Raw genomic sequence first — 26649 nt, 5'->3', positions numbered from 1 at the left:
AACCGGCAGGCGCAGGAAGAGCTGTGGCTGGATTTCTCTGGCATGTGTCCGTCAGTCTGAGTGGCAGAGTGAACGGGGCTCGTGCACTGAGCCAGGAGAGCTGTGCCCTGGTTTGACAAGCCCTGAGCACGTCTCGGTCTGGACACAGGTTTCATTGGTCCATCTCCCATCGCCCAGAGACGGGGGGGGGGTTGGGTTAATTGCCCTGTGTGTGTCTGTCGGCCCGGCTGTGTACCCTCAACAGGGGTGTTTTTTACTAAGCCATTGCTGGGTAATGTTTAAGACTTCACTGAAACTGGGATCCTGGGAGAAGCTGCCTGGCCATGTTGCTGAAGCTGAACCTCAGCTGGATTAAATCCTGCAGTCGATGAACTGCTACCTAGCAAGCGGGCAGGGCTAAATGGGTCAAATAGCCTCCTTTCATTTATAACCTTTTATTCTATCGAAACTTTAAAAAAACTACATTTCCCAAGAAGCCGTGGGAGCGGAGGCCGGGGCGGCGCGGTGACGTCACCCCCGACGCTGGAGCCGGCGGAGAGCGTGTTCGGCCGGCAGCGATGAGACATGAGCGCAGGTAGGAGCCGCCGGGGACGCGGTGATACCGGAGAGCGAGAGGCGTGAGGGGGGTGGGGTCCGAGCCCCGGCAGCCGGTCTGTTGGCGTTGGGGTCAGGGTGTCCCGCTAGCTGGCGGATTCGCCGTGAGAGCTCATCTGAAGCAGATTTGCCTGTGCCGGACTGTTAGTCTGATTAGTAAAGTGGTGGTTACACGGCTCAGTGCCGAGCAGGGCTGTCAGTACGCGGACTAGAGATACTGCGGGCTGGGATCGCTTCTGTCGCTGCTGTTACAGGCGCTGCTTTGGTTTCCAGTGAACAGTGATACGGGATTCCCGGAGGCTTTTCGACTGTTGTCTCGGTTCAGGGGGCGAAAGGCTTTATGATGTCCCGTGATAAACTTGACCAAATATGGTTTGCTTAGTTATTCTGACAGCCTTGTTAACTCTGCTGCTCCTGCAAATTAAATACAGAGGCATACGCAGCTCTAAGCTGGTCAGACTCCCAGTGCGCAGCGGCCTGATCCACTCCAGGGTTTACAGTGCTGTCAGTCAGACTCCCAGTGCGCAGCAGTCTGATCCACTCCAGGGTTTACAGTGCTGTCAGTCAGACTCCCAGTGCGCAGCAGTCTGATCCACTCCAGGGTTTACAGTGCTGTCTTTCAGACTCCCAGTGCGCAGCAGTCTGATCCACTCCAGGGTTTACAGTGCTGTCAGACTCCCAGTGCGCAGCAGTCTGATCCACTCCAGGGTTTACAGTGCTGTCTTTCAGACTCCCAGTGCGCAGCAGTCTGATCCACTCCAGGGTTTACAGTGCTGTCAGTCAGACTCCCAGTGTGCAGCAGTCTGATCCACTCCAGGGTTTACAGTGCTGTCTGTCAGACTCCCAGTGTGCAGCAGTCTGATCCACTCCAGGGTTTACAGTGCTGTCAGTCAGATTCCCAGTGCGCAGCAGTCTGATCCACTCCAGGGTTTACAGTGCTGTCTGTCAGACTCCCAGTGCGCAGCAGTCTGATCCACTCCAGGGTTTACAGTGCTGTCAGTCAGATTCCGTTCACAGCAGCTGCTATGCTTCTGCTTTCCTGGTTTCGAGAGGGAAGAAGGAGCTTCAGTCTGAAAGTGAAAGTGGGCAGTGAGCCTGACTCATGTCACTGAGTCACACTGAGGGGGTCCGGTGGGTCTGTCTCAGTCCGATCTCCTCCCTCCTGCTCCAGAGCCCCATGACCTGGGCCTGGCCCGGCCCAGCCCTCACCCCGAGACCTGAGGCTGCTGCTTACCCCAGGGCTGGAGTGTGACAAGAGTGTGATCTCTCCAAGAGAAACCCTGAAACTCGTGTTCACCCCAGGGCTGGAGTGTGACAAGAGTGTGATCTCTCCGAGGGGCAGGAGATGGGTCGTGTGACTCCTATGTGTGAGGACTGATGTCACAGGAACACAGAGCTGAGACTGCCTGAGCTGACACACACACACTGAACACACAGAGGCTGAGACTGCCTGAGCTGACACACACACACTGAACACACAGAGGCTGAGACTGCCTGAGCTGACACACACACACTGAACACACAGAGGCTGAGACTACCTGAGCTGACACACACACTGAACACACAGAGGCTGAGACTGCCTGAGCTGACACACACACAGAGTAACACACCTGTATCACTGTAATGGATACCTTCGACATAGACTAACACACAGAGTGACACACCTGTGATAATCTAACACACAGAGTGACACACCTGTGATAATCTAACACACAGAGTGACACACCTGTGGCTGTGTAAGAGTGACACACCTGTGATAATCTAACACACAGAGTGACACACCTGTGGCTGTGTAAGAGTGACAGTTCGCACTGCGGCTCTGTCTCAGCGGACAGACCGGACAGGCGGGTCTGCAGAGCGCTGCCGGCCGAAGGGCGGGTATCGGCTCTTCCTGCAGAGAGGGCGGGGCGGACAGGTGCGCAGCTACAGCGGTCTGACAGCGACACGCACGCACTGCCGGGCTGGAGATCCGGATCCGAGCAGCGCGCGAGCCGAAGAGCCGACGGCGGGACGGACGGTGAAACGGGAGCGCGCAGCGGGGTCCTCCGCACCGGCGTGAGTCTCCTTCTGTCGCCTCTCCCTTCATTCGCTGGCCCGGCGCTGCGGGGAGGACGGGACCGGGGTCGTGTCTGGAGACAGGTGCGTCCTTCTGCCCGAGCTGGCCGGACCCGATCCGAGCCTCTGCTCCGCCGGGCAGGTTTGTGTACGGAGCGAGCCCGATTGCTCGGAAGTGGCCAGTTGCTTCAGTTTGTACATACGGATTAACTGGGTCGGTCGGGTCGCCGGGCACGTCACCAGCTCCGGGATGTCCGTGACGTCATCGCGGTCGCTGCTGGGACCGCCTGTTCGCTTCCTCTCGGGGCGCGTGCTCGCCGGTTTGACTCCTTTCACACCCGACCCGGTTCGACCCACAGCTGGAGCTGCCTGACGCGCCTTGCTCGGGGGCGCACGGCTGTGCCTCGGCTGGGACTCGAACCCACAACCCTCCCGTCCAGGACCCTTTCCCGGTGGGACCCCGGGGGACACGGCGAGCGGGAGTCGGGAGCGGTGCGCGCCGGGGCGGGGCGAGGGCCGGTCGGGTTAGTCGACAGGGCGGGCGCGGCGCCCGGCCAGAGACGCGCAGAACGCTCCCACACGGGCTGCTGGAGCCGTGCAGAAATACGGTTTCGTGGGAAAAACCGTGTCAGCCAGCAGCCGCGAGAGGATTTCCGTGCGTTAACAGCGTGCTTCTCGCGGCGGAATTAGAGCGCGTGACCCTGGGCCGGAACCGGGGGACTCGGACCCGCGGCCGGCTGTAAGGGCTCCGGGACGCCGCAGAGGGGCCGGTCGAGGGTTTTGCAGATGCTGTGAGGGATCTAGTGTGTTTGTGTGGTGTTGTGTAGTGACAGTTGCTGTTCGTGTTGTTGTTGTTGCAGATAACAGTGAGCAGCCACCCGGGCAGCAGTCTGGGGGTCCCTCTGCCCCGGGCCCTCCCTGCCCCAGCACAGAGTCCCACATGGTACAGTTACCCGTCCCCCTGCTGTTCCTGTCCCTCTGTCCTCCCGTCCCCCTGCTGTTCCTGTCCCTCTGTCCTCCTGTCCCTCTGCTGTTCCTGTCCCTCTGTCCTCCTGTCCCTCTGCTGTTCCTGTCCCTCTGTCCCCCTGCTGTTCCTGTCCCTCTGTCCTCCCGTCCCCCTGCTGTTCCTGTCCCTCTGTCCCCCTGCTGTTCCTGTCCCTCTGTCCCTCTGTCCTCCCGTCCCCCTGCTGTTCCTGTCCCTCTGTCCCTCTGCTGTTCCTGTCCCTCTGTCCCCCTGCTGTTCCTGTCCCTCTGTCCCCCTGCTGTTCCTGTCCCTCTGTCCCCCTGCTGTTCCTGTCCCTCTGTCCCTCTGCTGTTCCTGTCCCTCTGTCCTCCCGTCCCCCTGCTGTTCCTGTCCCTCTGTCCTCCTGTCCCCCCGCTGTCCCCCTGTCCTCCAGTCCTGCCAGTGTGTGACTGTAGCTGTTGTTCTGATGCTGTCTGCTGCTCCCAGGACGTACAGGGGTACCGGCGTGTGCAGTGGCGCGTGCTGCTGTGCCACCTGGGCGCTGTGCTGAGCGCAGGGCTGCTGCTGCTGCTGTTCCACTGGAGACCCCGGCTGGGCGTCTGGGCGCGCTGCCAGCCCTGCCCGCTGTCCCAGGCCCAGCTGCTGCTCATCAGGGTGAGCTGCGTGCGCGCACCGCGCTGGCCTTGCACACGGGCACCCTCGCCTGCCGCTGATAGATGTGTAGGAGTTTGAACAGGAGCAGGGAGTTTACAGACCTTTGTTACACTCTGTACAGTTAAATATTTACTGAGAGCACAGATCTCCAGCAGCAACAGGTGTTGTGTCTGCCTCCCCCCCCTCAGGACAGCCATGGGCAGCGGTCTCTGGTGGACGTGATCTCGGAGGAGGTGGAGGAAGGCAGGTAGGACAGAACCCGTGTCTCTCCTGGGGGGGGCGGGTAACTATTGCCGTGGTAACCTGCTGACGCCTCTGCTGTGGCTCTGCAGCCTGGAGCAGCCGGGAGCCGAGCCGGAAGAGCCGGACTGGAGGGACACTGTGCAGCTGCACAAGGAGGAGGTGAGGGGAGCGGGGGAGAGGAGCAGACTGAAAACCTGCCTGGATCGCCCGTCTGATCTCTCGCCCTCGCTCTCTCCTCAGACACCGGTGCTGCGGTACTACATCTTTGAGGGGCTGCGCTACGTGTGGCTGGCCAGGAAGGGGGCGTTCTGCCGGGTCAGGTGGGTGTGTGCCTCTGTCTTCGACCCCGAGTATCATTTCACCCCACAGAACCGTGACCAGCAATACGCAGTGTCCTACAGTATAGCACAGCACAGCACAGTGTCCGACAGCACCGTGTCCTACAGCACAGCACCGTGTCCTACAGCACAGCACCGTGTCCTACAGTATAGCACAGCACAGCACCGTGTCCTACAGCACAGCACAGCACCATGTCCTACAGCACAGCACAGCACAGTGTCCAGCAATACAGCACAGTCTCCTACAGCATAGCACCGTGTCCTACAGCACAGCACAGTGTCCAGCAATACAGCACAGTCTCCTACAGCACAGCACCGTGTCCTACAGCACAGCACAGTGTCCAGCAATACAGCACAGTCTCCTACAGCATAGCACAGTGTCCGACAGCACCGTGTCCTACAGCACAGCACCGTGTCCTACAGTACAGCACAGTGTCCAGCAATACAGCACAACCCTATACAGCCCAGTGTCCTACAGTACAGCACCGTGTCCTACAGTACAGCACCGTGTCCTACAGCACAGCACCGTGTCCTACAGCACAGTGTCCTACAGTACAGCACCGTGTCCTACGGGTCACAGTCCTGCTGTACAGGGGAGAGAGGAGGCTCTGACGGCCCGTCTCTCCGCAGTGTCCTGGACGAGGGCTTGACGTGCTCGGAGCTGCAGCGCCGGAGACGAGGGCTGGGCCGCGAGGAGCAGCGAGCCCGGTGAGAGAGCGGCGGGCTGTGGTGCTCAAGACGGGGGGCTGAGATCGGCGCCTTTACCTGTCTTTGCATGTTCCCCCCAGGAGGAAGGTGTACGGGCAGAACCTGATCGACGTCCCGGTGAAGTCGTACCTGCGGCTGCTGCTGGAGGAGGTGAGAGGGGCTGCGGTGCCGACCCGGAGCCCGGCGCTGGTCCGGCACGCGGGCTGAGCCGGTTTCCTTTCTCCCCAGGTGCTGAACCCCTTCTACATATTCCAGATCTTCAGCGTGGTCCTCTGGATCAGTGATAACTATTACTACTACGCCATCTGCATCATCCTCATCTCCCTGGTGTCCATCGCTGTGTCCCTGTACGAGATCCGCAAGGTGAGGCTGTGTGTCCGGAGACTGGATCGGTGATCAGTGGATCGGTGATCAGGGTGTATCTGTGCTCAGTGAATCAGTAATCAGGGTGTATCGGTGATCAGGGTGTATCTGTGCTCAGTGAATCAGTAATCAGGGTGTATCGGTGATCAGGGTGTATCTGTGCTCAGTGTCTCAGTGATCAGGGTGTATCTGTGCTCAGTGAATCAGTAATCAGGGTGTATCGGTGATCAGGGTGTATCTGTGCTCAGTGTCTCAGTGATCAGGGTGTATCTGTGCTCAGTGTCTCAGTGATCAGGGTGTATCTGTGCTCAGTGTATCAGTAATCAGGGTGTATCGGTGATCAGGGTGTATCTGTGCTCAGTGTCTCAGTGATCAGGGTGTATCTGTGCTCAGTGAATCAGTAATCAGGGTGTATCTGTGCTCAGTGTATCAGTAATCAGGGTGTATCGGTGATCAGGGTGTATCTGTGCTCAGTGAATCAGTAATCAGGGTGTATCTGTGCTCAGTGAATCAGTAATCAGGGTGAATCAGTAATCAGGGTGTATTGGTGATCAGGGTGTATCTGTGCTCAGTGTCTCAGTGATCAGTGTGTCGATGTTGCTGTCTGTCCACAGCAAAGCGTCACTCTGCGCAGGATGGCCCAGCTGGTGGTCAGCGTGCTGGTGCGCCGGGCCAGCGGGGGTGAGTCTCCCAGTCACAGACGGCCCGCTTGTGTGCGAGTCTGACTGCGAGTGTCGGCGAGCTTCTGAACCCGTCTGTGCCGTCTCACCCGCAGAGGAGGAGAGTGTGAACTCGCTGGACCTGGTGCCCGGGGACTGCCTGCTGGTCCCCCCAGAGGGGCTGCTGCTGCCCTGCGACGCCGCCCTGCTGGAGGGCGAGTGCATGGTGAACGAGAGCCTGCTGACAGGTGAGGGTGGGGGAGCCACACAGACTGTTCCCAGAGGAGTCCTCTGTCTTCCTGCTCCCTCCCAGAGGACCTCAGTCAGACATGCAGGATACAACCCACGATCGCTCGGCCTGAACCCGTGGAGCTTGCCCAGTCTCCCCAGTCTCCCTGGACCCTCCCAATCCCCCAGTCTCCCCAGTCTCCCATTCCCCCAGACTCTCCCAGTCCCTCTGTCCCCCAGTCTCCCTGGACCCTCCCAATCCCCCAGAGTCTCCCAGTCCCTCTGTCCCCCAGTCTCCCCAGTCTCCCATTCCCCCAGACTCTCCCAGTCCCTCTGTCCCCCAGTCTCCCATTCCCCCAGACTCTCCCAGTCCCCCCCAGTCTCCCAGTCTTCCAGAGCAGCACACAGTGGGGACTGGAGTCACTGTGTGTCGCTGGTGACTGCGGAGGCTGACGATCCTCCTCCCCATCAGCCCCCTGCGTGATTAGAGCTCTGCTCTGCGAGCTGAGGCAGCCCTGACCGAGCTCCTTCCTGTGCCCTGGCAGGGGAGAGCGTGCCCGTCATGAAGACCCCCCTGCTGAAGGGCACCGCGCTGTACTCCCCAGACGCGCACCAGCGACACACGCTGTTCTGCGGGACCCAGGTCATCCAGGCCAAGGGAGCCAGCCAGGTGAACGCCATTGCTGTGGTCACCCGCACAGGTGAGACCCGCCTGGAGAGACCGCCAGGTAACTCCCACAGAAGACCCAGAGACACGGCAGGAAGCACACAGCTGCACAGGCAGTCAGACAGGTTCGCACTCAGATAAGACATGTCCCAGCAGGTGACACACACAAGGAGATGTGAATCTCAGATAAGCCACGCCCCAGGTGTATAACACACAGGTGACACTCAGCATGTCAGCGTTAGGGTGGGGGTGTCCCACCTGTCATTCCCAGAAAGCACACTAACTCCCCCTGTCCGTGCGTCTGTGTTCCAGGCTTCTTCACGGCGAAGGGGGATCTGGTGAGCTCCATCATGTACCCCCAGCCAATCAACTTCCGCTTCTACAGTGACTCCATGAAGTTCCTGCTGTTCCTGGGGTTGCTAGGTAATCGCGCTGCTCAGCTCCCAGCTGCGACACTAGAGGGCAGAGTGGAGCGAAGCTCGGGGCCGAGGCCTTGCAGTCGCAGCAGCCCTGTGCTGCTGATAATGTCCTGTAGACGTTCTCTCGAGCCCTTTGCCCTCCCTCTGCCCGTCCCCTCCCGCCTCTCACTATAACCCTGTGTGTGTTGCAGCTGCGGTGGGCACAGTCTACAGCCTGGTGATCCTGGGCCGGTCTGGGGTGAGTGTGCCAGCGCTGCCCAGGCTGCTGTCCGGGAAGCCGAGGCACAGAGGAGGGGTGGTGGGCCCCTGTCTCCGATCGTCACCTCCTGCCCCATGAGCTCAGTTGTGTTCAGCTCCAGGGCTGGATCAGAGGTGCTGTCCAGCAGCAGTTTCAGGCTGTAGCTGATCTGGTTTATCCACGAACAGATTCTGTTTTTACACGCTGACTTTGAAACTGACCTGCGTTTCTACTGTAGCTGCTCTCTACAACTGGCCAGTCTGGGACGCAAGTGTGTTCAGGGCTTGTCAGGCTCGGTGTGTGGAGCCCGGTGTGTTCAGGCTCTGTGTGTGGAGCGCAGTGTGTTCAGGGCCTGTCAGGCTCGGTGTGTGGAGCCCGGTGTGTTCAGGCTCTGTGTGTGGAGCCCGGTGTGTTCAGGCTCTGTGTGTGGAGCGCAGTGTGTTCAGGGCCTGTCAGGCTTGGTGCCTGGAGCGCAGCGTGTTCAGGCTCGGTGCCTGGAGCGCAGCGTGTTCAGGCTCGGTGCCTGGAGCGCAGCGTGTTCAGGCTCGGTGTGTGGAGCGCAGTGTGTTCAGGCTCTGTGTGTGGAGCCCTGTGTGTTCAGGCTCTGTGTGTGGAGCCCGGTGTGTGGAGCGCAGTGTGTTCAGGCTCGGTGTCTGGAGCGCAGCGTGTTCAGGCTCGGAGTGTGGAGCGCAGCGTGTTCAGGCTCGGTGTGTGGAGCGCAGTGTGTTCAGGCTCGGTGTGTGGAGCGCAGTGTGTTCAGGCTCTGTGTGGAGCGCAGTGTGTTCAGGCTCGGTGTGGAGCACGGTGTGTTCAGGCTCTGTGTGTGGAGCCCGGTGTGTGGAGCGCAGCGTGTTCAGGCTCGGTGTGTGGAGCGCAGTGTGTTCAGGCTCGGAGTGTGGAGCGCAGTGTGTTCAGGCTCGGTGTGTGGAGCGCAGCGTGTTCAGGCTCGGTGTGGAGCGCAGTGTGGCCTACAGCTCGCGTGTCGTGTCTCTGGCGCCCCCAGGTGTCGTGGTCGATGATGCTGATCCGCGCTCTGGACATCGTGACCATCATCGTGCCGGCGGCGCTGCCCGCTGCCATGACGACTGGCACCATCTACTCCCAGAGCCGGCTGAAGAAGCAGGGGGTGTTCTGCATCAGCCCCCCCCGCATCAACGTGTCGGGCAAGGTCACCGCGGCGTGCTTCGACAAGGTCAGGCCCGGCCCGGCCCGCTGTCCGCCGGCCCGCCACGCGCCGCGCCACGCTGACGCGCTGTCTGTCTGCAGACGGGCACCCTGACGCAGGAGGGCCTGGACGTGTGGGGCGTGCTGCCGGGGGCCGCAGGGGGGCCCGGGGAGCTGGTGCCCGACCCCCGGCTGCTCCCCGCCGGCCCTCTGCTGACCGCGCTGGCCTGCTGCCACTCCGCCTGCCTGCTGGGGGGGCAGCCTGTGGGGGACCCCCTGGACCTCAAGATGATAGAGTCCACTGGCTGGGTGAGTCACTGGGCCCAGCTGTGTGACAGCAGCACTCTGGCACACTCCTGCACACTGCAGCTCACCCCAGCCACACTCCTGCACACTCCAGCTGACCCCAGCTCACCCCAGCTCACCCAGCCACACCCCAGCCACACTCCAGCACACTCCAGCACACTGCAGCTCACCCCAGCACACTGCAGCTCACCCCAGCACACTGCAGCACACTGCAGCTCACCCCAGCCACACTCCAGCACACTGCAGCTCACCCCAGCACACTGCAGCTCACCCCAGCCACACTCCAGCACACTGCAGCTCACCCCAGCACACTGCAGCTCACCCCAGCACACTGCAGCTCACCCCAGCCACACTCCAGCACACTGCAGCTCACCTCAGCACACTGCAGCACACTCCTGCACACTGCAGCTCACCTCAGCACACTGCAGCACACTCCTGCACACTCCAGCACACTCCTGCACACTGCAGCACACTGCAGCTCACCCCAGCACACTCCAGCTGACTCCAGCTCACTCCAGCTCACCCAAGCCACACTCCTGCACACTCCTGCACACTCCAGCTGACCCCAGCTCACCCCAGCTCACCCCAGCCACACTCCAGCACACTCCAGCACACTCCAGCACACTGCAGCTCACCCCAGCTCACCCCAGCACACTCCTGCACACCCCAGCTCACCCCAGCTCACCCCAGCACACTCCTGCACACTGCAGCTCACCCCAGCTCACCCCAGCTCACCCCAGCACACTCCTGCACACCCCAGCTCACCCCAGCACACTCCAGCACACTGCAGCTCACCCCAGCTCACCCCAGCCACACTCCTGCACACCCCAGCTCACCCCAGCCTCACTCAGCCCTGTGCTGCTGTTTCACTGCACTCCTGCAGTCTGAGCTGCTGTTCCAGGAGGAACCTCAGCTGTACAGTCTGGCCACCGGTGTCTCTGTGGGGACCAGTGGGCTGGACTAGTGGAGACCCCTGTTCCAAGACAGCCCGCCCGCCGGCCTGACTGAGCTCCGTGTCGCCCCCTGCAGGAGCTGCAGGAGCCGGAGGAGGAGGCAAGCAAGCTATTCGGGGGGGTGAGGGTCCTGGCAGTGATGAAGCCCCCTGCCCCTGAACAGCAGCCCCAGGGCATCGTGAGTACAGCGGGGGACAGGGGTGTGGGGCGGCAGTGTGTGTGTGGGCAGGCTGGGGGTGGCTGGGTGGTGTGCCCCACGGCCTGACGTCTGTTCCTCTCGCCTGTGTCTGTCCAGACTCCCAGCCGGCCCCTGGCCATCCTGCGCCGGTTCCCCTTCTCCTCCGCGCTGCAGCGCATGGGCGTGGTGGTCCGCGCCGCAGGGGAGACAGCAGCCCTGGCCTTCCTCAAGGGGGCGCCAGAGATGGTGGCCAGCCTGTGCCGCAGAGACAGCGGTGAGGTGGGGGCATAGTGAGAGGGAGTGTGGGGGTGTACAGGGATGTGGGGGGGTACAGGGGAGAGGGTGTGGGAGTTGTGGGGTACAAGGATGTGGGGGGGTACAGGGGAGAGGGGTGTGGGAGGTGTGGGGGTGTACAGGGGAGAGGGGGTGTGCAGGGCTGTGGCGGGGTACAGGGGAGAGGGTGTAGGGGTGTACAGGAGAGAGGAGCTGAGCTCTGCCCATCTCTCTCTCTCTCAGTGCCAGCCAGCTTCTCCATGACTCTGCACCAGTTTGCCAGCGACGGGTTCCGGGTCCTGGGCCTGGCCTACAAGAGCCTGACCCAGCGCAGTCAGGAGGAGCTGGAGGACATGACCAGGTCAGCGTGGGGTCACCGCGGGGTCAGCCTGGGGCTGCTGGGAGCAGCAGCACTGCTGTCGGCACAGAGAGCTGGGAACTGAGCAGATCTCAGCGGATCTTATCAGATCAAAATGGATCTCAGGCCGCTCAGTGGATTTAAACAGCTGTAAAACAAGACAGTCAGCCTGCAGAGCCCTGCTGGCAGTGTGTAAGTCGCGCCTCTCTCCTGTGTCCACAGGGAGGCGGTAGAGAGCGGCATGCAGTTTCTGGGCTTCTTGGTGATGCGGAACTTGGTGAAGCCAGAGACTGCGCCCGTCATTTCCACACTGCGCCAGGCCAGCATCCGCACCATCATGGCGACGGGTGAGTGCTCTAGTGTGTGCATGTGGGTGTGTGTGCTCTAGTGTGTGTTTGTGTGTGTGTGCTCTAGTGTGTGTTTGTGGGTGTGTGTGCTCTAGTGGGTGTGTGCTCTAGTGTGTGCATGTGTGTGTGTGTGCTCTAGTGTGCGCATGTGTGTGTGTGCTCTAGTGCGTGTTTCTGGGTGTGTGTGTGTGTGTGTGCTCTAGTGTGTGTTTCTGGGTGTGTGTGTGTGCTCTAGTGTGTGTGCTGCAGTGCGTGTGCGACAGGTCCCCCTGACCTCCTGACCTCTGACTCGGCAGGTGACAACATCCTGACAGCGGTGAATGTGGCGAGGGGCTGCGGGATGGTGGCGCCAGGCGAGAGGGTCATTTTCGTCCACGGGACGCCCCCCCTGGGCTGCTCTCCGCCCACACTCAGATTCCTGCTGGCAGAGTCTGGGGGGGCCACGCAGGATGGAGTGGACTTCCCTGCTCAGGTACCCCTCAGCGTCCGCCTCCAGTCCGGGGTCTGGTGCTCCTGTCTGCCAGCGGCCTGCGGACTGCACCCCGATTCCTGCTCCTGTCCCACTGTCTGGCCTGCGGACTGCACCCCGATTCCTGCTCCTGTCCCACTGTCTGGCCTGCGGACTGCACCCCGATTCCTGCTCCTGTCCCACTGTCTGGCCTGCTGACTCCACTCCGATTCCCACTTTAGTCCGAGCTGTCCAGCCTGTGGACATTTTGCTTTCTTCTACTGTTTTTTATCTTGGTCAGATATTCGGCTAGTGTGTATTGTCTGTTTAGGGTTCTGTAGCATTCAGAACCCTAAGTTTATGTTGTGTTTGTGTGTGTGTGTCCCAGTGTGTGAGATATTGCTGTTTGATCTGTGCTGTGATGGGGTTGAGTCTGAGTCGTGGTGCTCTAGCAGTGCTGTCCTGAGGCTGGTTGTGAGTTGTGTGTATTGTGCTGTGATGTGGTTGAGTCTGAGTCGTGGTGCTCTAGCAGTGCTGTCCTGAGGCTGGTTGTGAGTTGTGTGTATTGTGCTGTGACGTGGTTGAGTCTGAGTCGTGGTGCTCTAGCAGTGCTGTCCTGAGGCTGGCTGGTGTCAGTGTGGCTCGGGCCAGAGAGTCTCAGAACCAGCTGGCTCAGGGGGTTCTTTGTTGGGCTCAGCTCTTGTCTCTGCAGGTCCTTGTGGTAGTAGGAGTTTTGGTCGCTGTTTTTTAGGTGTAGCCAGTACTTTATTACTCTTATCTGTATTTTTATTAGTAATGGATATTGGCCTCATTCTGCCCTGCACACGCTGTTAGGAGTTTTCTCTGCACGTGGAGGATGATTCTACAGATCTCCATGTGCAGAGTTTCTGTGGGGTGTTTGTCCCATTTAGTGTAGTGTAATAATTTAGTGTCCCCCCCCTCCTCCTCACCCCCTCCCTCTCTCTTTCCCCTCTCTCTCCCCCCAATCTCTCCTCTCTATCCCCCTCTCTCCTCTTTCTCTCCCCTCTCCCCTCTCCCCTCTCTCTCCTCTCTCAGGGTCTGTACCAGCAGGCCCCTGGCCCCTATCACCTGGCGCTCAACGGGAAGTCCTTCTCTGTGCTGTGTGAGCACTTCCCCGAGTACCTGCCCAAGGTGAGGCTGACCCGCTGGACTCCCGCTCCCGTTGGCCGGCGCCGTGTCCGGCCCAGCTGACCCGCGGGACTCTCTCTCCCGCAGGTGCTGCTCCGGGGGACGATCTACGCACGCATGGCGCCAGAGCAGAAGACACAGCTGGTGAAGGAGCTGCAGAAAATCAAGTGAGGAGAGAGGAGGGGTAGATGGGGGGAGGAGGGGCAGAGGAGGGGTAGATGGGGGGAGGAGGGGTAGTTGGGGGGTGGGGGAGAGAGACAGCGTGCCTGTGTGTGCAGTGGTACTGGCTCAGTGCTGTGTCCTGGGCTGGGCTTTTCTTACCTCAAGCTGGGGGTGGGGCGGAACAGTGGGGCAATGGGGCAGAGTAGCATCCTGCTCCGGGACGCTCCGAGACGCTCCGGGACGCTCTGGGACGCTCCGGGACGTGTTAATGCTGTCCTGCTCCCTCTCTCAGCTACTGCGTGGCCATGTGTGGCGACGGTGCCAACGACTGCGGAGCCCTGCGCGCGGCGGACGTGGGCGTGTCTCTCTCGGAGGCGGAGGCGTCGGTGGCCTCGCCCTTCACCTCCCACACGGACGACATCACCTGCATCCCCCTGCTGATCCGGTGAGGCGGCCTCGCCGGTCCCGGGCCTGAACTGGGCACTGCTCTCAACACTGCTTCACACGTCTACATGTGTTTCTCTTTCTGTCCAGGGAGGGGCGCTGTTCTCTAGTCACATCGTTTGGGCTCTTCAGATACATGGCGCTGTATAGCCTGATTCAGTTCAGCTCCGTCCTCATCCTCTACACTGTGAGTGTGTCACTGTGTCAGTCAGTGTGTCACATCGTAGCTGTCTGTGTGTCAGATTGTATCGGTGTCGGTCAGTGTGGGTGTGTCGCTGGGCCAGTGGGTGTGTCGCTGTGTCGGTAGATGTGTCGCTGTGTCAGTGTGGATGTGTCGCTGTGTCAGTATGGATGTGTCGCTGGGCCAGTGTGGATGTGTCGCTGTGTCAGTGTGGATGTGTCGCTGGGCCAGTGGGTGTGTCGCTGTGTCGGTAGATGTGTTGCTGTGTCAGTGTGGATGTGTCGCTGGGCCAGTGTAGATGTGTCGCTGTGTCAGTGTGGATGTGTCACTGTACCAGTGGGTGTGTCGCTGTACCGGTGGGTGTGTTGCTGGGCCAGTGGCTCAGTACCAGTACACTCCGGAGTGAATTTGCTCTGAGGGGACCCGTCTCTCTCTGTCTCCAGGTCAAGACTAACCTGGGTGACTTGCAGTTCCTGTTCTTTGACCTGGTTCTGGTCACCTCCCTGGCGATTGTGATGGGTCGGTCCGGCCCGGCGGACCAGCTGTGTGCCCGCCGGCCCCCTGCCAGCCTGCTGGCCGCTCCGGTGCTGACCAGCCTGCTGCTGCACACGCTGCTCCTGGTGCTCACACAGATCAGCACACTCTTCATCACCAAGGCCCAGGACTGGTGAGCACTGGCACGGCCCTGTAGCTGCTGGTGTGGAGCAGTCAGCGCACACTGTCACACTCACCCTCACACTCTCACACACGCTCCCTCTCAGTCACACTCTCACACTCACTCTCACACTCACCCTCACACTCTCACACACTGGCTCCCTCTCACTCACCCTCACACGCGCTCCCTCTCACTCACACTCTCACACTCTCACACTCTCACACTCTCACACTCACCCTCACACGCGCTAACTCTCACTCACACTCTCACACTCACCCTCACACTCTCACACACTGGCTCCCTCTCACTCACCCTCACACGCGCTCCCTCTCACTCACACTCTCACACTCTCACACTCACCCTCACACGCGCTAACTCTCGCTCACCCTCACACGCGCTCCCTCTCACTCACACCCTCACACTCACCCTCACACTCTCACACACTGGCTCCCTCTCACTCACACTCTCACACTCACCCTCACACTCTCACACACTGGCTCCCTCTCACTCACACTCTCACACTCACCCTCACACTCACACACACTGGCTCCCTCTCACTCACCCTCACACTCTCACCTACTCACACTCGTGCTCACCCTCTCTCACACTCGCTCCTTCTCGCTCTCAGGTTTGTTCCTCTCAATGACACAGTAGTGGGCGCTGGGAACCTGCCCAACTTCGAGAACACGGGGCTGTTTGGGGTGACGGGGTACCAGTACCTCATCATGGCGATAGTGCTCTCCAAAGGACACCCCTTCAGGAAGCCCCTGTATACTAACGGTGAGACGTGCGGGCAGCCTGACCCCTTCATACACCAACATGTCGAAGCTCCTAACTCCCACTGACACAGTGACGCGCTGACACAGTGAATGCTCTGACACCCTGACATAGTGCTACACTGATGCTGTGACACAGTGACACTCAGGCACAGAGACACTGACACAGAGAAGAGACACTCTGACTCTCTGACTGACTTACTGAACACTGACTCACTCACAGGCTCGCTGTCTCACTCACAGACTCGCTGACTGACTCGCTGTCTCACTCAATGACTCGCTGACACACTGACTCACTCTCAGACTGGCTGACTGACTCGCTGTCTCACTCTCAGACTCGCTGTCTTACTCACAGACTCGCTGTCTCACTCTCGGACTCGCTGACTCGCTGTCTCACTCACAGACTGGCTGACTCGCTGACTCACTGACTCACACAGACTCGCTGACGCGCAGGCTGTCTCTCTGCAGTGCTGTTCATGCTGGTGCTGGCGGTGCTGTGTGCCTTCATGAGCTGGCTTGTGCTCTACCCTCTGCACGGGCTGCGCCAGCTGCTCTCGCTGCAGCAGGTCGATGACATGAAGTACAAGCTCCTGCTGGTGGCGCTGTCCGCCCTCAACTTCTTCTGCGCCCTGATGCTGGAGGTGAGTGTCGGCCTCTGCGCCGCGGTCATTTAGATTCGAAGGGCGATGCGCTTCCGTGTGGGGAATCCTGGGAGGGATGTGTTATTTCGGGGAAGTGGTGTTGCAGGGATCCCCTCCTCCCTGCGGGGGCGCTGTGGAGGCTGCCTGGGCAGCCACCCTGCTGCAGGGGAGTCCTGCACGTCTGAGCCTGCCGCCGGGCTGGGGGCCAGGGCCTGGGGGCCAGGGCCTGGGGCCTGAGTGTGGCCCCCCAGACTGAGCGCGCAGCCGTGTCTGTGCCCGCAGGTGCTGGTGGAGCAGGCGCTGCCGTGCTGCCTGCAGCGGCTGAGAGGACCGCGCCCTTCCAAGAAGCTGTACAAGCGCCTGGACTCCGTCCTGCGGCTGGAGGGCCACTGGCCCCCCCTGGACCAGCCCCTGCCCTCCCCCGGCTCCACCGCCATCGACGTCCGCTAGAGCCCCAGCACAGTAACTGACAGTGAGGCTGGGGACCCCCACTGAAGAACCTCCTGGGAGAGAACAGACACCCCGAGAATCTGAGACACCGCCACCCTGCAGCTGCACTAACACCCCGACACCCCGACACACTGACAGCCCAACACACTGACACACTGACACCTCGAGACACTGACACCTCGAGACACTGACACCCTGACACACTGACACCTCGAGACACTGACACCCCCATACCCTGAGACACTGACACCCTGCAGCTGCACTAACACACTGACACCCCAACACACTGACACCTCAACACACTGACACACTGACACCCCAACACACTGACACACTGACACACTGACACCTCAACACCCCGACACCCCGACACACTGAAACCCCGACACATTAACACCTCGCGACACTGACACCCCAACACCCTGACACACTGACACCTCGAGACACTGACACCCCCATACCCTGAGACACTGACACCCTGCAGCTGCACTAACACACTGACACCCCAACACACTGACACCCTGACACCTCAACACCCTGACACCCCGACACACTGACACCTCGAGACACTGACACCCCAACACCCTGACACACTGACACCTCGAGACACTGACACCCCCATACCCTGAGACACTGACACCCTGCAGCTGCACTAACACCCTGACACCCCAACACCCTGACACACTGACACCCCAACACACTGTCACCCCGACACACTGACACCCCAACACACTGCAGCTGTACTAACACACTGACACCCCGACACACTGCTGGCCAGTGATTTCCTGTCAGTGCTGAGAGGCTGGATGGTCAGACAGAGGGACAGAAGGACACTGAGGCAGTTTCACGGTACGACACTGAAGAACACAGTCAGGTCCTGCACACAGGCACCAGCCAAGAGTCCCCAGCTCCAGTCCTGGGGATCCCTGGGGACCCCTGGGGACCCCACGCCAGCCTGGACACTGAGCTGAGCCAGTAACGGGATTGACTTGAACTTGGTCGTTATTTTCACCCTGTAAAAACAAGCATCCCTGGAGCAGGAGAGGAAGGGTTCAGTCATGCAGGTGTTAATGTGAGCTCAGCTGGAGCCCCTGTGGGTGCGGGGCTCCCCCAGACTGGACCACCCCCAGAGTCGCCCAGCCTCGGGGCTCAGGGCTGCTCGGGGGAGAACTGGCACAGGAGTGTCAGGGACACCTACTCACACAGATCACACAACTCCCTGAGAGCCTTCACAACACCCCTGAGCTCTGCTCCTCTCTCCTGTGACCTGAGCTCTGCTCCTCTCTCCTGTCACCTGACCTCTGCTCCTCTCTCTGGCTCCTCTCTCCTGTGACCTGAGCTATGCTCCTCTCTCTGGCTCCTCTCTCCTGTGACCTGAGCTATGCTCCTCTCTCCTGTAACCTGAGCTCAACTCCTCTCTTTAGCTCCTCTCTCCCGTAACCTCAGCTCTGCTCCTCTCTCCTGTGACCTCAGCTCTGCTCCTCTCTCTGGCTCCTCTCTTCCGTGACCTGAGCTCTGCTCCTCTTTTAAGCTCCTTTCTCCCGTAACCTCAGCTCTGCTCCTCTCTCCTGTGACCTCAGCTCTGCTCCTCTCTTCCGTGACCTGAGCTCTGCTCCTCTTTTAAGCTCCTCTCTCCCGTAACCTCAGCTCTGCTCCTCTCTCCTGTGACCTGAGCTATGCTCCTCTCTCTGGCTCCTCTCTACTGTGACCTGAGCTCTGCTCCTCTTTTAAGCTCCTCTCTCCTGTGACCTGAGCTCTGCTCCTCTCTCCTGTGACCTGAGCTCTGCTCCTCTCTCTGGCTCCTCTCTCCTGTGACTTGAGCTCAACTCCTCTCTCCTGCTCCTCTGAAGGTGCTCTCTGTGCCCAGGCCCGGTCTGGTGTGGGGTGAGATCTTACAGTCTGTACAGAAATTAAAAATGGTCTATTTTTGAAGAGCAGGTCGACCGCATGTGTTTGTGTGAGAGGCAGTTCAGGCTGAGAGAGGGACCACAGATATTCCTCCCTGATCTATTAGGATTGACAAAACAGGGTGTTACCACTACTGCTGGGTATTCTTACTTACTGTACTACCGATATTTCAGTGCAGGACTGGGGTATTAACAATACTTAATACCGCTCAAGCCACGACTGTTATTCCGTCCAAGTGCAATAATATGCTTAAAACAGAGTGATTCTGTATCATATCATTAAAACGACTATGCGACTCTGCACAATGTTAATGTACGCAGAATTATTTTTGTTCATTAAACTCTTCAAAAGTCTGCAGACTGGTGCATTGTGGCTGCTCGAAGGGGTGGGGGCTGGGGTACAGGCGGTGGGACCCGGGAGAGCGAGGAGGGGGCGGGGGAGGCGGGGCGGTGTGGCGCTCGGACTCGGCGTCTCAGACTCGGGGCGGAGGGACCGCAGAGTCGCCGGACAGACCGAGCTGCAGAGCGGTAAGAGACCGGCGGTCCGGGGCAGCTGCGTGCGCGGGGAACAGACTCGGGAACAGAGCGAGCCGGGCTGATCGGGTCACAGTGGGTCGCGGTCCGGTCCGGTCCGGCGGCTGGTGGGCGGTTCAGGCAGGGTGAAGACGTGACCCTGCTGTGTGGGAGTCTTAAACTCTGTCCTCCTCTCTGGAGAAGCGCGATTTGTCTCGATTTGATGTTTGATGTGTTGCAGCTGGGAAGAAGGTATAAACTATTTCTATAGTGCCTTTACAAGCGGCTCCTCAAAGCGCTTGACAGCAAGAAAAAAAACTTAAAAATGACGTAATGAGAGGAGACAGAAGGATTACACAATTACGATTCGAGTTTGGAGTACAGTTGGAAAGCGAACACAGAACCAGTTCAGTAGAAGCCCTTCTAAGAAGGAAAGTACAGTAATGTTTGGCGATGGTGCTGCTTCGCTTTATTGCAGCCAGTATGGCGGGCAGAATTCGCGGGACTGGTAACAGTACAGCATTACTCTAAAAGATCAAAATCTACCCTAATTACTCTCATTACCTTCCCTGTCTCGAGTGCCAGCTGCAGCCAGAATGGAGATCCAGACCCGCGGGTCTCCCGGGAGTGCGGGAGGTGGCGCTGGGACTGGGAAGGCGTTTGTGTAAAAGTTGGGAAAAAGTTTTCAACGGTCGAGAGTCCTCCCCGCTGTCCCTCACTGAAGGAGGGGGGCGCTGGCGGGGACGGGGGGGCAGAGATCCAGCGGGAACCCCGGGGGAGAGGGAGGGGGGTGTCTGGATTAGTGGGTTTTGTTTAAGTGCAGAAGAGGAGGTTGTGGTGTGTGTGGGGGGGTCTCAGCTCTGTGCCTGCGGAGAGGGCAGACTCCCAGAGCGGGGGGGGAGTAATAGCTCCCAGATGTGGGCTGTAAAAACACACGGTTTCCTGTAGACTCTCGGATTCACACCAGGAATGTCTGTGAGCACACACACACACACACACACACACACACACACACAGTCCAATGCACATACATCGACACGCTTCAAACACACACACACAGTCCAATGCACATACATCGACACGCTTCAACACACACACACACACACACACACAGTCCAATGCACATACATCGACAGGCTTCAAACACACACACAAAGTGACAGACTCACACTCACACTGCCACAGACACTGAGAGACACACAAGCGCTCGCACACGGATGTTCTGTGGACGCGCAGAAACAGTGTGTTCGACCGGGGCTTCTTCGTGCACGTCTGCTGCTCCCGAGTGCTGGCAGTGTGACCGCAGTGTGGGGGGCGTCCGGGGGAGCTGGCTGGTTTGTGGGGTTCCACTCCTAGGAGGAAGGAGCGTGCAGGACAGGCTGGAGGTGACTCTTTGGGAGCTGGGGCCGCGGCGAGCAGGCGGACAGCCTGGACCCGGGACCGGTCAGTCACTCGGGACGCTGACTCCAGAGGCCTGAGAGACAGGCACAAAGACAAGTGGGGTCCCCACCTGTGCTCCTGGGGTCCAGCAACATGGTTTCTTCTGATTTCAGAGATTGAGCCAGAGTGGAGCGCACCCCAATCTGCTGTGTGAGCCCCACTGTCCAGCTCCCCGATCCATAGTCTGAAACTCCAGTCCAGCGCCCCAATCTGCAGTCTGAGCTCCCACTGTCCATCTCCCTGATCCGCAGTCTGAGCCCCACTGTCCAGCGCCCCAGTCCGCAGTCTGATCCCCCCTGTCCAGCTTCCCGATCCGCTGTCTGAGCCCTCACTGTCCAGCGCCCCAGTCCGCAGTCTAAGCCCCCCTGTCCAGATCCCCAATCCGCAGTCTGAGCCCCCCTGTCCAGCGCCCCGATCCACAGTCTGAGCCCCCAATGTCCAGTGTCCCAGTCCGCAGTGTGAGCCCCCCTGTCCAGCTCCCTGATCCGCAGTGTGAGCCCCACCTTCCAGCTCCCCGATCCGCAGTCTGAGCCCCCCTGTCCAGCGCCCCGATCCACAGTCTGAGCCCCACTGCCCAGCGCCCCGATCCACAGTCTGAGCCCCACTGTCCAGTGTCCCAGTCCGCAGTCTGAGCCCCCCTGTCCAGCTCCCTGATCCGCAGTGTGAGCCCCACCTTCCAGCGCCCCGATCCGCAGTGTGAGCCCCACCTTCCAGCGCCCCGATCCGCAGTGTGAGCCCCACTGTCCAGCGCCCCGATCCGCAGTGTGGGCCCCACTGTCCAGCGCGGTCAGGCAATGCAGTGGTGGGGCTTTGTTTCTCTACAGCATTTAGACAGGGCAGGGACTGAAGCTCTTTGACATTATGGACCAAACAACAGACGACTGGACCTCTGCTGTCCTCTCGGTCCAGTGGAGCACCTTTGGGGTGACCTGAAAGCGAGGGGCAGGCTGTGTCCTCTCACTGATCCGGGGTGCCCTGTGCTGTCTCTGTCCCAGGTTTCTCTCCTCTTTCCTTCTGCCTCCCTGTTGTTCTAGGATGTCAGCCCCTCTCATCGTCTGCTTTATGCGTTTAGGAGAAGGGAAGATAATGGAGAGATTGCTGTGGAAGTCAAGACCTGCCACATTCCTGCTGGCAGAATTCCTTTCATGGTTTTTTTTCGGTTGCCTGAAGCTGGGAGAGGGTGGGACAAGGAGAAAAGAGATGAGATGAGTGTGAAGGAAGTAGGGAAAGAGAGTAAGCTTCAAGTTTTTAGGCTTCATAAATTTCTCTGTGCTTGCCTCTGCAGTGAAATGTCAAATGCACTTTAAACAGTCCCAGCAGTGCTGCTATTTTGTTTCAGCTTTTGTAAGTTTCTAATTATCTTCCCCGATCTCCTGTATAATTGTTGCTCAGCGTGGTAGTACTGGTATGCTGTCGGTGGTGCCAGTAAAGCTCTTTGAATCCAGATGAGTGAGGGCAGGGCAGAGTCATGGGGGGCTCTCATGACTTACAGAGCAATAATTAACTACAGAGCAGAGGTACAGAGCTCCCATGAGCTACTCCGTTGAGTCACAGAGCTGTAATAAACTAGAGCTGTGATGAACTGCAGTGCTCTAGCGCAGACACAGCAGTGCGTCTCAGACTGTGCTGGTGTGTAGATGACTACAGTCACTTCTTGTGTTGCTGTGTCAGCAGATGGTTCTTTTTTCCCTCCCCATCTCCTAGTTCCAGTGACTGCTCTACCCCCAGAAGTGTGGAGTGAAGATGAGGGCCAGCTGCCTGCTCCTGATTTCCCTGCCTGGTCAGTGTCGGAGCACTAGCTGCTCGAATTCAGTGCTCTCTTGGCACTGTGGCACAGCGTGTTGTGTCCCTGTGTCGCAGTGTGTCACAGTGAATTGTGTCACAGAGTGTCCCTGTGTCGCAGTGTGTCACAGTGAATTGTGTCCCTGTGTCGCACTGGGTCACAGTGAATTGTATCACAGAGTGTCCCTGTGTCGCAGTGGGTCACAGTGAATTGTGTCCCTGTGTCGCAGTGGGTAACAGTGAATTGTGTCACAGAGTGTCCCTGTGTCGCAGTGTGTCACAGTGAATTGTGTCCCTGTGTCGCAGTGTGTCACAGTGAATTGTGTCCCTGTGTCGCGGTGTGTCACAGTGAATTGTGTCCCTGTGTCGCAGTGTGTCACAGTGAATTGTGTCCCCTCAGCCCTCCTCCTTGCCCAGCAGTATGAAGTGACAGAGGATCTCTACCCCAACCAGCCTCAGTACCCTGTGGGTGAGTCTGCAGCCTGTCTGCCAATATACCCGCCTGCTGCAGATCTGCTCATCTGCTTGCTAATCTAATTCCTCTGATCATTTTTCTTCTCGCTCCCCAGAGGATTACGATGTGGACTACCAAGGTAAGTGTCTCAGGAGAGCTGGTTCTATCACTCTGTCTGTCCCTCGGTCGATGGGTTCCTGATCCTGCTCCTCTGTCGTTCTCTAGAAGCTTTCCAGCAGCAGGTTCTGTTGGGTCCAGACAGTCAGCAGCTGTTGCCAGTGACCACCGGTAAGATCTCCCTTCAGTGGTCTCTCTCCCTGTGCCTTTACCTCTCCTTTACCAGTCTGACTGTCCGTCTGCCCACAACTCTGTCCTGCCTGTCCGTGTGTGTCTCCTACTGTCCTGGTTGCCTGTCTGTCCGTGTGTTCCTCTGTGTGTCCATCTGTCCAGAATACTGTCCTGACTGTCCGTCTGTATTCCAGGAGAGCTGTCGGAAACGGAGCCCACAGAGCCTGGACCGCTTGGTGAGAGGGAGTGAAAGAGTGAGACAGTGTGCTTGGAACTAACCATAAACACATGAGTCTGGGAGTGCTGTATCACTCTTGTGCTGCATCTGGGAGGGCTGTCCCTCTCAGTGCTGGGTCCAGGAGTGCTATACCACTCCCAATGCTGGATCTGGGAGTGCTGTATCACTCTCAGTACTGTATTGTGTGCTGTGTTATTGAAGTGCTGGATTGCTATGTTGTGTTGGTATATTGTGTGTTGTGTTCCAGTGGTGCTGTACTGCATGTTGTTTTGCTGTGGTGCTGTATTGTGTTTTGTGTTGCTGTGGTGCTGTATTGCTTGTTGTGTTGCAGTGGTGCTGTACTGCGTGCTGTGGTATTGTGTTCCAGTGGTGCTGTACTGTGTGCTGTGGTGTTGTGTTGCAGTGGTGCTGTGCTGCGTGCTGTGGTGCAGTGGTGCTGTACTGCGTGCTGTGGTGCTGTACTGCGTGTTGTGGTGCTGTGGTGCTGTACTGCGTGTTTTGGTGCAGTGGTGCTGTACTGCGTGCTGTGGTGTTGTGTTGAAGTGGTGCTGTGCTGGGTGTTGTGGTGCAGTGGTGCTGTACTGCGTGCTGTGGTGCTGTACTGTGTGTTGTGTTGCAGTGGTGTTGTGTCTGTGCCCCCAGATTGCCGTGAGGAGCAGTACCCCTGCACCAGGCTGTACTCGGTACACAAGCCCTGCAGACAGTGCCTGAAGAGCCTCTGCTTCTACAGGTATGCCTTCCTTACTGTTCTCTCCCGCGGTCTGCCCTGCCGATAGCCGCCACCGCTGAGCTCAGGTCATGTTTGTGTCTGCAGCCTGCGGCGAGTGTACGTGGTGAACAAGGAGGTGTGTGTCCGCACCGTGTGCGCCCATGACGAGCTGCTTCGAGGTGAGCCCAGCCACCCATACGTCTACCCACGTACTGTAGCACGTACCAGCACCCATCCCCACTGCAAGAAATACACCAGCACCCCTCCCCACTGCACAAAAGACACCAGCACCCATCCCCACTGCACAAAAGACACCAGCACCCCTCCCCACTGCACGAAGGACACCAGCACCCCTCCCCACTGCACGAAGGACACCAGCACCCCTCCCCACTGCACAAAAGACACCAGCACCCATCCCCAGTGCACGAAGGACACCAGCACCCCTCCCCACTGCACGAAGGACACCAGCACCCCTCCCCACTGCACGAAGGACACCAGCACCCCTCCCCACTGCACGAAATACACCAGCACCCCTCCCCACTGCACGAAATACACCAGCACCCCTCCCCACTGCACGAAATACACCAGCACCCCTCCCCACTGCACGAAATACACCAGCACCCCTCCCCACTGCACGAAATACACCAGCACCCCTCCCCACTGCAAAAAATACACCAGCACCCCTCCCCACTGCACGAAATACACCAGCACCCCTCCCCACTGCACGAAGGACACCAGCACCCCTCCCCACTGCACGAAATACACCAGCACCCCTCCCCACTGCACGAAGGACACCAGCACCCCTCCCCACTGCACGAAATACACCAGCACCCCTCCCCACTGCACGAAGGACACCAGCACCCCTCCCCACTGCAAAAAATACACCAGCACCCCTCCCCACTGCACAAAGGACACCAGCACCCCTCCCCACTGCACGAAATACATCAGCACCCCTCCCCACTGCACGAAATACACCAGCACCCCTCCCCACTGCACGAAGGACACCAGCACCCCTCCCCACTGCACGAAATACACCAGCACCCCTCCCCACTGCACGAAGGACACCAGCACCCCTCCCCACTGCACGAAATACACCAGCACCCATCCCCACTGCAAGAAATACACCAGCACCCCTCCCCACTGCACAAAAGACACCAGCACCCATCCCCACTGCACAAAAGACACCAGCACCCCTCCCCACTGCACGAAGGACACCAGCACCCCTCCCCACTGCACGAAATACACCAGCACCCCTCCCCACTGCACAAAAGACACCAGCACCCATCCCCAGTGCACGAAGGACACCAGCACCCCTCCCCACTGCACGAAGGACACCAGCACCCCTCCCCACTGCACGAAATACACCAGCACCCATCCCCACTGCACGAAATACACCAGCACCCCTCCCCACTGCACGAAATACACCAGCACCCCTCCCCACTGCACGAAATACACCAGCACCCCTCCCCACTGCAAAAAATACACCAGCACCCCTCCCCACTGCACGAAAGACACCAGCACCCATCCCCACTGCACGAAATACACCAGCACCCCTCCCCACTGCACGAAGGACACCAGCACCCCTCCTCACTGCACGAAATACACCAGCACCCCTCCCCACTGCACGAAATACACTCGGCGACATCAGTTTGTTCGTTTTCCCTTCAGCAGTGGGAACTGGTCTAACTTTTTGATTGGAATGCTGTCACTCAGAGTCTGTTCATCTTCTGATCCCTCTCCTCTCTCCTGCCAGCTGACCTGTGCCGTGACCATTTCACTAAGTGTGGGGTGATGGCTCTCAACGGGCAGTGTAGCTCTCTGGGGGAGACTTGTGCGAAGAGCTGTGGGGCTTGTTAAACTGGAGCTGCGCCAGGGAGACCCTCTGACCTGCGACCACACCTCCACAGGACTCCCCCACGCCTGTGGCCTGGAACCTTGCCCATACCCATTCCTTTGCCTCCAGACCTGACAAGCTCTTCCTGTTCCACAGAACCCTCTGATACCTCCACCTCTGATTACTCCTGTCTGCCCTGTGTGTGTATTACGTCTTAACGTGTATATATGTCTTGCGTACCTCCACCCCTTCCTCAAAAGCCACCCCCATTACCCTCATGACAACCAACCCCTGCCTTCCCTCCCATCGGGTTCCCACCCACACAGCAGAGTATTAGCATATGTAACCCCACCCACTTATTCCCAAACCCCGCCCCCAGTCTTCAACGTCACAGTGGAGTCTCTTTCTCTCTTCCTTTGCATATATATAAACATATACAAATGAATATTAATTAACTGTATAACGTCAATGGTGCTAAGAATAACAGAACAGTACAGGAAGAGCTCAGATGCACATAAAGGTTTGTACTTCAACGTGGGCATCTCTGTATCTGTTCCTGTTGGGATTGTACGACTATATTGCGAGCGCTGTGGCAGACTGGACATGTATGAACATGTATGAACAGGTTTTATACTACTGCTTTGTGAAACTGTCTTCATTATTAAGGAGAAAAGAGAAGATTTGTTTCGTTTGTAATTACTGTCTTGGATAATAAATTTATCGCTAGACATGCGAGTCGTGTGGCCTGGTGTCTTGTCTTGTTGGGGGGGGGCGGAGGCTGTTCTGACCTCTCGCTCTCCCCCCCCACTGATCGGAGCACCGAGATCAGAGCAGCCTCCGTCAGTGACCGTGGAGCAGATGAACAACAG

General features: G+C 58.8%; 2 protein-coding genes across 6 annotated transcripts; both read left to right on the top strand.

The window, feature by feature from the left end:
• The first annotated feature begins 303 nt into the window (after positions 1-303).
• atp13a2 (ATPase cation transporting 13A2) lies at positions 304-18876 on the top strand. Of its 5 annotated transcripts, none has more exons than XM_069183791.1 (29): positions 304-574; positions 3510-3592; positions 4100-4267; positions 4456-4514; positions 4600-4669; positions 4751-4830; positions 5479-5556; positions 5637-5706; positions 5812-5919; positions 6534-6600; positions 6695-6826; positions 7352-7507; positions 7786-7896; positions 8084-8130; positions 9134-9322; positions 9397-9603; positions 10630-10731; positions 10849-11005; positions 11248-11365; positions 11585-11709; positions 12006-12181; positions 13214-13309; positions 13394-13473; positions 13761-13913; positions 14003-14099; positions 14537-14760; positions 15377-15528; positions 15993-16165; positions 16448-18876. In XM_069183791.1, the coding sequence occupies exons 1-29, from the start codon at positions 565-567 to the stop codon at positions 16613-16615; spliced, it is 3456 nt and encodes a 1151-aa protein (XP_069039892.1). In that variant the 5' UTR covers positions 304-564; the 3' UTR covers positions 16616-18876. The 5 variants fall into 5 exon arrangements, with proteins under 5 accessions (XP_069039892.1, XP_069039891.1, XP_069039894.1 ...); XM_069183790.1 differs by having other exon boundaries at positions 306-574; positions 5785-5919; XM_069183793.1 differs by lacking the exon at positions 304-574 and adding an exon at positions 886-2649 and having other exon boundaries at positions 5785-5919.
• An 89-nt stretch (positions 18877-18965) lies between these two features.
• mfap2 (microfibril associated protein 2) lies at positions 18966-26515 on the top strand. Its single transcript, XM_015337318.2, has 9 exons — positions 18966-19050; positions 22180-22255; positions 22658-22726; positions 22827-22850; positions 22937-22999; positions 23194-23235; positions 23880-23967; positions 24052-24125; positions 25700-26515. Exons 2-9 carry the CDS (start codon positions 22219-22221, stop codon positions 25801-25803), a joined length of 501 nt encoding a protein of 166 aa, XP_015192804.1. The 5' UTR covers positions 18966-19050; positions 22180-22218; the 3' UTR covers positions 25804-26515.
• Positions 26516-26649: the final 134 nt, after the last annotated feature.

This window comes from Lepisosteus oculatus, chromosome 25 (assembly GCF_040954835.1).
Source record: "Lepisosteus oculatus isolate fLepOcu1 chromosome 25, fLepOcu1.hap2, whole genome shotgun sequence".
Classification (NCBI taxonomy): Eukaryota; Metazoa; Chordata; class Actinopteri; order Semionotiformes; family Lepisosteidae; genus Lepisosteus; species Lepisosteus oculatus.
This window is presented reverse-complemented; position numbering and strand designations above follow the sequence as displayed.

Coding starts and splice junctions, on each gene's coding strand:
- atp13a2 (XM_069183790.1), top strand. Junction 13,474..13,760: donor AAGGAGCTGCAGAAAATCAA/GTGAGGAGAGAG, acceptor TCCCTCTCTCAG/CTACTGCGTGGCCATGTGTG. Junction 15,529..15,992: donor GAAGCCCCTGTATACTAACG/GTGAGACGTGCG, acceptor GTCTCTCTGCAG/TGCTGTTCATGCTGGTGCTG.
- mfap2 (XM_015337318.2), top strand. CDS start 22,219: ATGAGGGCCAGCTGCCTGCTCCTGATTTCCCTGCCTG. Junction 22,727..22,826: donor CCAGCCTCAGTACCCTGTGG/GTGAGTCTGCAG, acceptor CTCGCTCCCCAG/AGGATTACGATGTGGACTAC. Junction 23,000..23,193: donor GCTGTTGCCAGTGACCACCG/GTAAGATCTCCC, acceptor TCTGTATTCCAG/GAGAGCTGTCGGAAACGGAG.